Genomic DNA, 13,776 nt, shown 5'->3' on the forward strand with positions numbered 1-13,776 from the left:
TCGAGGTAATCTTTTTTAATAAGAGAAAATTAGTACACTTAGATTTCATTTCTGCAAACATTTGTATGCAAATGCATTCATCCTGTGATGCATCCAATAATTCCAAAGTCAGATAATTAACTTCACATTAACAATATGAAAATATATAATATAAACATATCAAAACATTTGGCAACAAAGTTTGTGTAATACAAAGGATGCGTAAATACTGTGTTTTAGAATTACAGGCTCACTTTTAAAATCTTGTATGTTCCTTTGCAATAGTTAATATTTTCTGAAGAGAAAATTGAATAAGAAACAGTATTTCAAAATGCACAGCAGGTTCTCTTCTTACTTTCACGGAGAGTCACAACATCTAAGTCATATAATACACAGGTTTTCTGTAAATAAAAAAAAAAAGGCAAACACTTAAGATAACTAGAACTCAACAACTAAAAAGCTTCAATTTTCACATATTTTAATATGTAAAAGATTTGGTGAGGTCACAAGATATATTTTTCCTTGGAATATTTAATTAAAAGATTGCCATTTTCTAATAAATTAGACAGAGATTCATGCACATACAAGTCTCAGCTTGCTATCTTTACATTATTTAGCTGCCTCAAACATCCCTCCTAACTCTGAAGGTGACGGATGATAGAAAGTGTCTTTGGAGGAGACACTACAAACTATACAAACTGATCCTGTAAATCTTTAGTCACAGGAATTATTCTAGTTGTACAGCTTCTGCTGTAGACTACACCAATTTTCACTAATTCACAGTTAAGCATACTCATCTTGGAAGTATTGAGCATGGCATGCAAAAATCCAGTTGAAAGGAACAGGGAAATATAGAACATCAGTACCCACTAAAAAAAGCACAGGCTATTAATTGTTATAAAGGACGTTAACTTGTTTTGTGAAATTCACTAAAATTCTCTATTTTCTTGCCTCTATTTAATTACCAGGAATAGCCCCAAATGGAAACAACGCCATCTTTATCAAGATAAATTATCACAATAGCACTCCACCCTTGTAAGTCATCTATGTACTGATTGTAAAAGCAGATTTAAAAAAATCAATCAGAAAAGCAGGACTCTTCCTTTCAGCAATAAACTCAACTAGATACTTAGTGCTGACCACAGAAACAATCAAACTCAGTTGTGCAATACAGTACAAGCACATGTTGCAATCTTGTACTCTAAAACTACGAACACCGAATCCTGAACTCAAGACAGAAAGACATAGAGAATATTGTCACATGCCTAGGAAAAAAAATAATAATAAATATCCTAACTTCTCTACTTGCCATTTTCCTGCTTACTTCTGGCAGGTTTGCCAAGTACGTACTGATACAGAGAGAAGTAAGTGCAACCACTGGATTCACCACATTCCTCTCTCACCCCAAACCCAACAGCCATAAATCGCCATTTCTGACAATAAAGAGAAGCTTCCAGAGAGGACAGCTACCTAAGCTGGAATTCATCCAATTCAAAGCACATGAAAAAATAAGAGGGGAAAAAAAGGTAGCATGTAGTACAATGCTAATCATGATTCAGAATTGAGAACTTGAACCTGCAATGTCACAGGGTAGCTGAACATTGACTACATCCAGAAAGGTTCACCTAAAATCACTCAGCTGACTCAAAACCAGGGGAAAAGAAAAGGTTCCTGCATGTTACAATAAGCCCTATGCCTCTTTTGCTGAGAATATTTAACCCTACCTAGAATTCTGGAGAAAAAACATGAAATTTGTTTCCCTTTTCCTTCTGTAGTCATAGTTTTAGCTCCTCCAGCTGCCCCTGCCAGGGCCATCCCCACCAGGAGGGGGCTGAGCTCATTCCTCCCCAGGGGTCTCCCCAGTGCAGCTGCTGGGGAGAAAATGAAACACCTGGGAAGGGATCAGAAGTGACAGAGAGAGGCAGGAGCAGAGGGCAGGAAAGGTATCGTAGTGGCTAAACCTCACATGTTCAAGGTGTCATCAATAAAATTATTAACACGATGTTCTGACTTCTAGGACACTGGAAGACTGAGACTTACTGATTTTAGGAATTACTTGTCATTAGTCACATATAACTCATGTATGAAAGAATACAGCATGCGCACTTGGACTTTTTTGTTTGAGCGACAAGTACCAACAGACATAACATTTTTATTACCCTTGAGAGTTCACACAAATTCCAACATGCAGCTTTGTAACTTCTGTTTTGTTTTAATTTTTTACAGAGTTGCATAAGGTGCTTGAGTACAGGCATTAGCCATTGTGATCTGTGCTAGGGGGAGACAGTATCCGATACTTTTGAAGCGCAGACAATTAAATGTAAAGCATGAAGACCTTTTTAAAAGCGGGAGCAAAGCAGAACCAAAAGTACACAACCACGACCTTGTCATCCTGAGGAACAAGACACCACTCTGGTTTACAGATAAGATTCTGAGGAGAAAAACGAAACAAAAAAAGCTATGGAAAATAATGGTACAATAAGAAATTTAAATTCACTCTATTGAGGCCAAGAAATAACACTGAGGATTGATTATTGTGGACATAAAGTAGATTTTGTTTCAACTCTGCTTTTTCTTCAAAAGAAAAAAAACCAAACAGTTGAAGTTGTAAAAGAGGTCTAGAAAAATTCCTGTTTGAACAATTTCAGAATTCAGGTTTCACTTAACTTGAGAGGAAACAGATAATTTTACAGTGTTGCAGGTAATATTCAACTTGATGCTTTTAGTTAAAGGGGAGACACTTGCATGTTCCTTAAACACTGAAGATACTTATTTGCAAATATTTTACTACTTAATAGTACTTTTGGGTGGCGAGTAAGTTGTTCATGTGTAAGTAGTGCAAGGATCCTTAGGACTCTAGGTGATTAAGAATGGTGAAACTTATTTAACAATGTAATTGTTCATATAATCTGTAAAACCATTATTTGATAGTAGTTCATCAACAAATTAGAGCAGAAAGACAAGAACCATCTCTCCACAAATAAGAAGAGGTAATAGTTTGATTTAAAAGCTATTTAAATGTTGAGAATCACTTCAATTCAATAAGACTATTCCGTACAGGACCTTCATCAAGCAACTAAGGGCCTGGGATTCATTTAAGCAAAAGTGCTATACACACATTTTAAAAGTGTACATTCATAACCTGGAGAGATACCACGAGTCCTGCATAAAGTGCTGAAGCAACAATTGGACAATCCCACGTAGTGCTCAACTTCAGCCCAGCCCTGGAAAAGGTGGGGCACCCTCCTCTCCTGAAATTACAGCAGGGAGGTATGCAAGTCTCTCCCACCTGTGAGAACAAGGCGGGCAGCATTCCTTCTTCAGGGCTCCTTGAACACTTAAACTGCCAGCTCACATTTCAGCACAGCTTGTTTTAATGCACTCCCCTACAAGCCAGCCAACAATCAGCAGAAGACTGTGAAAAGGTGAGATAAACCAGAATGGTAGCGAGAAGCTCAGATCTCCACTTTAGCATCTTGGACAAAGTTCAGTTTCGAAAATACCACCACAGACACAGATGCTGCTCTACTCTGCAGTGATTTTGGAATCACAGACTCCGTTAGGTTGGAAAAGACCTTGAAGATCATCCAGTCCAACCATTAACCTAGTATTGCCAAGTCCACCACTAAAACATGTCCTTAAGAGCCACATCTACATGTCCTTTAAGCACCTCCAGGGATGGGAACTCAACCACTTCCCTGGGCAGCCTGTTCCAATTCCTGACAACCCTTTCTGTGAAGAATTTTTTCCTAATATCCAATCTAAACCTCCCCTGGGACAACTTGAGGTCATTTCCTCTCATCCTATCACTTGTTACTTGGTAGAAGAGACCAACCCCCTCCATACTACAACCTCCTTTCAGGTAGCTGTAGACAGTGATAAGGTCTCCCCTCAGCCTCCTTTTCTCCAGGCTGAACAGCCCCAGTTCCCTCAGCTGCTCCTCATCAGACTTGTGCTCCAGACCCCTCACCAGCTTGTTGGCCTTCTCTGAACTCTCTCCAGCACCTCAATGTCTTTCCTGTTGCAAAGGGCCCAAAACCAAACACAGGATTCGAGGTGGGGCCTCAGCAGCACCGAGTACAGCAGGACAATGACTTCCCTAGTTCTGCTGGCCACAATGTTTACTATTCCTGATACAAGCCAGGATGCTGTTGGCCTTTTTGGCCACCTGGGCACACTGCTGGCTCATGTTCAGCCAGCTGTCAATCAACACCCCCAGATCCTTTTCCGCTGGGCAGCTTTCCAGCCACTCTTCCCCAAGCCTGTAGCGCTGCCTGGGATTGCTGTGACACAAGTGCAGGACCCGGCCGGCACTTGGCCTTGTTGAACCTCATACAATTGGCCTCAGCCCACAGATCCAGATCCCTCTGTAGAGCCTTTCTACCCTCTAGCAGATCACCACTCCCACCCAGTTTGGTGTCATCTGCAAATTTACTGAGGGTGCACTCAATCCCCTCATCCAGATCACTGATAAAGATGTAAAACCAAACTGGCTCCAATACTGAGCCCTGGGGAACACACTTGTGACCAGCTGCCAACTGGATTTAACTCCAGTCACCACAACTCTTTGGGCCCAGCCAAAACACTCCCTAACATACAGAGCTACCCCAACGTCCCTTGCCTATCCCTTCTGAAGAGTTTATAGAATTCCATTGCAACACTCCGGTTGTGTGAATCATCCCATCATGTTTCCATGTTGGCAAGTCTATCATAGTTTTTTCCGATACACAATGGCTTCCAGCTCCTCCTGTTTGTTGTCCATGCTGCATGTGTCCATGTAGATGCAATCACTTGGGCTACTCATCCACCTTTTTTGGAGAAGAAGCCCTAATTACAGTTTAGTAAGACACTGAAGCCTCCTGCCACCAAATACTAGTTTTTCCTGTTAAATAGCACAGCAGACGTGTCTCACCTAACAGGCACACATCTGTTTAAGCTGGTTTTAAGCTCTCTGCTGAATCAGTGCAGAAAATCAGATAGGATGAACTGCTCTTTACAGCCAGCTGTCCCTCTTCCCCAGCTCTAAGCAGGGTTTGTATCACTGGTGTGAAATAGATACCTAACTTCTAGACACAGGAATTGTGATGAGATGGCAGAGACACCACGTTTTTGGCGTTTTTTTTTTTTTTTTATGAGGTAAAGAAAGCTAAGCTAGTGTACAAAGGGAAATATCATTTAAAAAAAATAAAATTAGAGAAGCTCTTTGAATGGCTTCTGGTGGAGTAAATTTAGAGATCTTAGTTAAGATCAGCTGCCCATTCCTTGCTGGAAAACTGCTCAATTTAGCAGTGTCACACCCAGTTGGATTCACCTACTCTGGTACTACTTCTTGATATTTTGCTACTGGTTCAATTTTTTGGAGGTGGTTCACTATGGGTTTGGAAGAATTTAACGCTATACATTTCAATGCCCTCAAGAAAGGCAGACCTGGAGCGCCTGTTGGAAAACCACAGGCTTTAGAGAAACAAGCAGAAGGGACTGTAATTGAAGTTACTATTATTTACAACTTATTGAAATTCCAGGGATTTTTACCCTCTCTAATGACAAAATGAACATACTTAATGACCGCAATAATTTTGTTTATATGTAACAGTGATAGTTGAGCAAGCCTGGCAAAGCATGGCTGAGAACTCCATGCAACCCAGCTCATGTGATTTCTGCGCCTGAACTGCCAGCAGAGAGAGCTCAGTTATTAAGATCGGTCCTGCCGTTTTCTTGATGTGTTTTCCTTCTGTTCTGTAATTCAGATTACTTGTTCACAATGCAAGACAGTCCTCTTGCAACAGGAACGGGCAGGACAGGTCACAGGCAGTATCAAGCAAGAGACAGGGATATCTTAGCAGAGAAAGTGATCGCTGGGGAGACAGGGACAGAAGCAGGAGAGGACAGGGGATCAGGCACAGCAGGACCTACTTGCTGCTCAACACCTTCCTCAAGAAGTGGGGATAAAGGCCTTGCTCCCAAAGCCCGCTGTTCCACCCTACTATAACATATGACCCGGTGGCAGAGTGTGGGTCTCTATCTCCTTCTTCTGTTAATACCATGGTAGAATGTAACAATGTTGTACTGTCATTAGTTCTTTCATAAACTTGAGAAGACCACTGTGCTGTTACTCCAAGGTTCCCCAACCCAGCAGATCATCTATGTAAGGATTAATATAGTTGCACCTCAAAAACCCCAATTAAGAGAGCAATCTGGCTTCAAAGTCAAGATCTTGCAGAAGCAGCAAATGCCAGAAGTCAATCACATGTGTAACATTCCTTTAGTCTCCCACAGTTTAATTTATTTAACTTTGACCATATGAAACCATATAGGCTGAGATATGGGGTCTTCCATAATCAATGGAAAGAGAAAGGCACCTTCAGAACACAATTTTATCCTAAAAAGATGCATCTCTTTCCAATGAATAGTGATGATTCCATACAACCACACCAGCCCAGTCATGTAAATTTTAGCTGGCTAAGGTTGTATTCTAAGATGAATCTCATCCCCTATATTCAAACATTATGTGATTAAGTTTTAATTTACATTACCTAATTATATGCTACTGCTTCCAGAAGAATATCTGGCTCATGCAATGTCCAGAACAGACTTTTTTTTTAATTAACCAAGATAGTGTAGTAAAATTATGCCCTACATTGCACCAGCACTGAGTTGGTACCATTTATCCTGTTTGCTTTAATCTCTGTACCTTGGTTCCCATGTGTCCAATGCTGAATATAGTACCTAATGTTACTAAGACAGTTATGAAGATAAAAATCTAAAATAGATCTAAAATACAGCATTACGAGCATTATGAAAAAGCTCACAAAGAAATTAATATGCTGTGGTCAGTACAAGATAAATAAAGGGCAAATAAAGCCTGGGGCTCCATGTGTGACTGAGGATAATAAGCACTGAATGTGCACTGCTGGAGACACAGGGATCTTTTGGACAAACTAATAATTCCATGAACCTTGGCAATAATGAAATCCGATTTCCTATGGATTTGGGTCTTGCAGTGAATTAAATTGGATATCCATGATGCAAGTTCCAGCTGGAGTGGCTGGTCGAAGCATTTTTCAGTCTCTCTGTGTAGTCATCTCTGTCTAACACTGTATGAACTAAGGCTGGAGACTTTCTTTGTGCAGAGTGCTCTGCCGGTCCTTCACCCAACACCTTATTTTCAAGGAACTCCTCAGGAGCTTAGTTATCTTTTAGTTTGACCTGCCAAATTTGTTTAAAATCAGCTAGTGAGTTCCAAAGGTACTTTAGGAGCAAAGGAATTGGACACACAGTGTAATCTCAAAAATCTTGTTCCCATAGGAGAAGGTAAAGAGATCAAGGAAGGACAGAATTGATGCCTGAATGTTCATCTCAAATGACATCCAGCTGTTAAACATTATATGTTACTCTCAACAGCACAGGGAAAGTTCTTAACTGGATTTTGGCTGTTCTCTGCTCAGCAGATATATGTTTATTTAATATTGCATTAAAACAATCTCAGTAGTCAATCACTCTTGAGAGGTAGGCAGAACATAAATTTTGGTTAATTTTACAGCAGTCTTCAGAGAAGAGCAAAAACTTTGTGTGTGTGTGTGGTTTTTTGTTTTTGTTTTGTTTTCTGTTTGTTGAATAGAGTTTCCCTCCTTATGGTCCTAGTTTAGAAAAATATCAACCACCACACCCACAAAGGCAGAAATATAAAGGCTTGTCATGTTTTTTTATAAAGCTAGTTGAGAAGAGTACTGCTCATCAGCCATGAAACCAAACAACACAAAAGTGCAAATACTAACTGCATTCTGGGTGGTATTTTTTTTTGTTTTGGTTGTTTTTTGAGGACTGACTCAGAAGTACAAATAGTTCACTGGCAACCAGAAGCATTGTTAAGGAACAGCTGCCATCTGTTAATGAACAGGTTTAAGCATATCTGAGACTCACAAGAATCATGAATAAATAAAATACTGTTGTTATTTGTCAACATGTCCAAACAAACCACCTTAGCTGTTACCGGCATTAGCCATCAAATAAAATCCGACTGTTTTAATGAGACTATCCACGTAAATTAGAACCGTAGGACTGAGACCCAGCATAGAATGGCTGAGATAGTATGTGAAAGGTCAAGCAGTGCTTTAGTTATCTGAATCGCTGGGATACAGAAGTCTTCTCTCTCCCTTAGGCCCACTATAAGTAAAATCACAAGAGATAGGAAAATGAAGCACAAAATAATGACAATGCAAACTGGGGTTGTTTGCCTAGTTTTGGTTTTTACATCTGACACATTTTAATGTGTTTTTTCCCAGTCTTCCACTGAACCACAACTTGTTGTAAATTTTAAAAGAATCAAGAAGCTGATTACTTCTGTATGAGATCTGTAAGTCTGGACACTGATCTTCCCCATCTACAGGAGTATTTTAGGTAGATGTAGTTAATAAAGAAATGCCCATAGTAGATGGTGAACAAGAGTGTGTATAAAAAAATCCTCATTTCCTCAGACCAATGCATCTGAAAATGGTCTACTGCCAGCCAGCTTGCCCTGCCTAGGCTATCTTACTTTTGAATGACCTCCACATACTTCCCCAAAGCCTGGCCATAATACACTATTCCAGGGTGTTGCTTTAAATGAGCTTCCTATGTGGGACTGGCAAAGCAATGACACACTTCCACTGAAGCATCTCATCAGTCTGGGGCAGGTGGTCCTATGGCAGAAGTAAGGGAGGCCCTGATATCCTGCTACCTCAGACATAGGTGTCTCAGGCCAAAACACTGTGCAAAGCTGAATCTCCTTTTTACAATCATCAAGTGCATATTTTACCACTACGTATTGGATGTTTGACTGAACTTGATCTCAGACTGGCACCTATCATGTCATTTTTCACAGCTACTAGTCACACTTCCTACTGCACCTTCCCTTCTCCAAAATTTCATCAGTTAGTTGAAGTTAAATTCAAGTACTACATGCAGATTTCACAGTTTTGTGAACAAGCAAATTATTTTGTCAAACCTGAAACTGTATGGTAGACTTATTTTTTCTGCTGTGAACTCTTTCTTATCAGGCCATTGGCAAAACCAATTGGCTAAAGGAGTCCTTGTTTAAATCAACAAAAGCATTTCACTAAAAATGGCAAATTATACATCAAAGGAAAGGTACTTGATGCCCCATCATGGACTGTAAACATTTCTAGATGAGGTGAAATGTTACTATGAACTTGACAAATTCTCACGGACATACGTTTCAAACACACACACATGCACACAGTGTACAACTGTATTCTCAAGCAGTTCTAGTTCAAGCCATGCAGCAGTGTAATATTTTCAACATGGTCTGAATTTGTTTGCATGTCCACACTATGAAACCCATGAATTTTCATGAAGATAAGTAGGAATACTAGTGTTCTACTTAAAGTAAAATAAATAGAGGCAACCTTAATGTGAGAAATACCCAAACATATTTTCTGCATGCTGGAGAGGCTTCTCTCGGATCTTACCCAAACACACTGTGCAGAAATGCTCACTTCACACATATTTGTCTTTGCAGAAGTTATAATCATATTTACTGTTCTGTAGATTTCATGCTTCACACTAACAAATACATTCTCTATTTGCAGCAGACAATGTCTTTTTCATTTACAAGAAATCAGAGTTATCTTATTTGAGACTTTCCACCAGCTATTCAAGTGCCACTCCCCTCCTGTTCTAAATGACATTTGACTGTTGAGTTGCTGAGCTTTATTTTCATGCTAAAGCAATCAAAAGCTTCCCCCTCCCAGGCCCAAAATAACCAATTATAGCTTGTGTTATCATACAATACAACAAGACCTTGATTTAGAAGCAGTCCAACCCTGAGCTATTATTCTGACCATCCCCTATGGCTACTTACAAAACACTGCAACGTGTGACTTTGTCAGTAATTCTGCTCATTTATCTTTATTATGATTCCACGAATATTCGGAATGGAAGGTTAGTTTTGTATAACTAATATTGGTGATGAATGACAATGATAATGCAGTGCATGAAGAACATCCATTAATGTCTAAAATAATATTCTACTGTCCAAAAATAAATTGCGATGCAAAACATTTTCAAAGCTAATTAACAATAATTCAGTCCTACAAAAGTATTGCAACTCTGAGGAGTAAGGACCTTTAAGCCAACACACTTGAGGTAGTTAGAGATACTGGCTCTGACAGCTACAATAGAGATTCTACCACTAATTAACTCAATTTTTTAGGTCCTAATAACTTCAAAAGCACTAGCGTAAATCATCCAAACAAACAACTATGAACTTTGGATAAAGCATTTGACTGCTGAACATAAAAGGTCTGCTCATTCCATCAGCATGTAGCATCTTCACAGTGTGCATACTCTGCAGAAACCTACATAAAAGGGAATTTCTGGCACAGAAGTGGAACTACTCTAGAATTGCTAACATGTCCCTTGAGGAAAAGCATGGGAAGGAATGCCACAAATGCAATTTTCCTGGATTTTCACCTTCTCCCTGAACTGTATTTTACCTGCTCTCCAGTTCTGTTGGTCTCTTCTCCCACAATTCTTCTCTCCCGCATTCCTCCTCTGTCTACAGCTACAAGATGCCCTCAAAATATTAACTCCATGATGCAAAACCAACATTGCCTGTGCTTTGCTAAACCTCTTCTGTATTTACAACCTTGTCTACCCAATCTGCCAAGAAAAATCTCCCATTTTCTTTCTACTCAGAAAAGGAGCCTACCTTTTCCAGTATTTCCTTAGTCAAGATTGTGAATGCATCCTCAATGTTCACATTATCTCTAGCACTGGTTTCAAAAAAGGGTATTCCATGTTCCCAAGCAAGCTGAAAAACAAATGCAGGCAATGGGATGAACAGTCTTCAGGAAAAAAAACCCACTTCCTAATACTAATAGCAAGAGATATGGAGGTGGACAGCTTCTAACATGCTATATAAACACTGATTTAGTAAATGTCAGCTCAGTAAAGTACTCTATATTTATCCTCAGTTTATAAAATTCAGGTAACTCTTACAACATTCTTCTTAATTTTTTGCATTTTCAAAACAGCTTTTTAAATCTATCTTTACTTGCAAATAAGAAGAATAAACTCTAGTGGGTCTGTTCTCAATGTTTTATTTGGAAAATGAACTGGCTCCTAGGCAATTATTCAGAGAAAACTAATGGAGTGCCTGCAGAAAATAATAGATAAAAATATGACAAAAACTGTAGAAAGAAAGGCATGATGAAACATAAAAAAAAAAAAAAAAAAGAGATGCTCCTTTTTACCAGAGAGAGAGAAGCACAATGATAATAGGCAAGCAAATAACAGATATGTATGTGAAAACCTATTTAGGTAGCAGGAGAAGAGAGAAAATACTTAGAAGAAAAGGGCAGCATATACTTTACAGTGGTTGATTTTATTTCATTTTTTCATGCTCTCTTATTTCCAGTGAATTTCCCTTACAGACAGCTTGGAGATACATTGGCATGAGAAAAAAAAAAAACATAGCTTTTTAAGGTCCTAAACTTTTTTCTAATCTATACAGTTAAATACATTGAGAAAACCAGTTGCATCATTGCCTCCCAAGGGAGGGGGCCAATGTGGGAATAGTATCTGCAAGAAGAACATAGCAGAAGAGTCTATTTATTCCCTTTGCAATGGATTCCTTCTCAGTCCATGACTGGAGAAGACAAACGCAGGCAAAGAAAATACTGCTTACATTGTACAGAAAATCCTGTAATTACTGACCACTTAATGATTTATTGGGAAGGCTCTCCATTAGGATAAAAAGTCTAATGTTGGCAGTTATGTTTGCTTTCAATGTGCTCTAGAAATAACAAAATTCCAAAATCAGGCATGAAGGTACAAGAACTGGACTTCAAAGTTTTAGTCAAAATATAATAAAGATTATATTAAAAGTAGATTAAAAGTAAGCACAATGGTTTCTTTTCCAAAATGCTAAAAGAAAATGTAATTTCAAAAATCAAGACGAGATCTGGACTGTTTCTTAAAGCAGACACCTTCATAAGGGATTCTAAAACTCCAGCTGACTGCTATGACCTGTTTTTGGTACTGCAGCAACTTGTTATGGAAAGTTAAGATCACTGGACTATTGGCAAGTGCCAGTGCAAAACAATAATGCATAATGGTTCATAAAGTAAAATACAGGTAATAAAAAAAACTGGGCTAATAAAGTGGAGAAGACTGGTTGGCAGCTTGTAATGTACACAGAATCTACTATTAAGTAGTCCTTTTTTTTTTCTTGTGTCATGTAACAGATTCCTAGAGGCTACCTATGTACAAAATCCGATGAACACAAATTGTTTTAATCATGGAATCACAAAAAACATTTGGAAATATAACCCCTCTTGAAATGGAGCTACTGTCCAGACAATATGGAGACAGCCATGACTTTGTCTACACGAGTCTTGAAATCCACCAACAATGGAGATTCTATAACCTTTATGGGACCCCCTGCCATGGCTACATCACCCTTCTAGTGCAACTGGTTCTCCTTATCTCCAGTCTGAACCTCCGAAGCCAGGACTTGTGTCTGCTGCCCCTTGCTTTATGGTTTGTCTCTACAGAGAAGAGACATTTCAATTGCTCTAGACCAATAACTGCTCCTCAGCCTCCTCTTCACCCAGTTCCCCCAGTTCTCCTCATGGATTACCAGTACTAGACCTCAGTCACCTTTGCAACTGTCTGCTGGACCCTCTGCAGTTTCTTGACACCCTTATTGAAATGGGAGAGCCAAAGCTGGACACCATATCCCATGTGGAATTGCCAGCACTAAGTAGGGGGGTAATAATCTCCCAGATCTACAGTCCTTTATCCTTCTAATGCAGCCCAACATGCTTTTAAGCAATGAGAGAACACCCGTTGACTTGTATTCAAGCTGGTGTTCATTGTAACCCACTGGTCCTTTGCAGCAGGGCAGTGACCCATGCCAGGGATAACTCCATCCCAGGTGTAAATCTTTGCACTTCTTACTGAATTTCATGGTGTTTCCATTGGCCCATTTCTCAAGTGTATCAAAGTCCCACAGAACTGGTGTTCTCTCATTTGCTGTGCCAGTCACATCCCTCCACCTCATGTCACATGCAAGTCTCCTTGTATCATCAGCCAGATTACTGATGAAGATGTTGAACGTGAGCCCCACTTCGCTTGATGTTCTCTGCTCATTACTCGCTAAAAACCAGACACACAGCCTTCAATTGCTACCCTTTGCCTCTGGTAGTCCAGCCAATTTTCAGTCCATCTAATGGTCCACTTGCCCAGCCCACATTTCCTAGCTTCCAAGTGAGGATGCCATGGGAGAGGGTGACAAAAGCCTTATTAAAATCAAGATACATCACAACCACCACTAACTACTCCCTTGTCCACAGAGTCACTTCCTGGCATTGCAGAGTGCAACCAGGGTGGTGAAGCACAATTTGCCCTCTTGACTATTCCAGATTATCTTTGTGTCCTCTATGTCCTTGGAAAAGGATTTCATGACAACGTGCCCCATGATCCTTCCACTGACTGAAGCGAGGCTGACTGACTATAGCTTCCTGAGCCCCCTTCCTTGCCTTTGTTAAGGATGGGTGTCATGCTGGCATCTTCTAGTTAACAAGGATCTCTCCCAACCACCACAATTATTCAGAGTTGACTGACGGTGGCCGCAGTCACATTGCCCAGCTCTTTCAACACAATTGGGTGAACTTCATCATGTCTATGGATGCATCCAACTTCCCTAGCACTTTCTAATCCAATGCTTTCCCACTGCTGCCTGACCTGCTCCCTCCCAGACCATGCCAGTACTTGCAGAGGCCTGGGAGTGAGCTC

At 39.9% G+C, this 13,776-nt stretch overlaps 1 protein-coding gene across 2 annotated transcripts in view; it reads right to left on the reverse strand.

The window, feature by feature from the left end:
- The window catches only part of LOC102096676 (ras-related protein Rab-10), a 33,917-nt gene continuing 20,141 nt past the window's right edge, over nt 1-13,776 (reverse strand). For both annotated transcript variants that reach the window (XM_065053418.1, XM_065053419.1), the window contains 2 exons: nt 10,688-10,789; nt 1-380 (listed from right to left, as the gene is read on the reverse strand). In XM_065053418.1, coding sequence (XP_064909490.1) covers nt 306-380; nt 10,688-10,789 — 177 coding nt within the window. In that variant the 3' untranslated portion in view covers nt 1-305. The remainder of the gene's footprint in view (nt 381-10,687; nt 10,790-13,776) is intronic.

This window comes from Columba livia, chromosome 2, assembly GCF_036013475.1.
Source record: "Columba livia isolate bColLiv1 breed racing homer chromosome 2, bColLiv1.pat.W.v2, whole genome shotgun sequence".
In the NCBI taxonomy this organism is placed as follows: Eukaryota; Metazoa; Chordata; class Aves; order Columbiformes; family Columbidae; genus Columba; species Columba livia.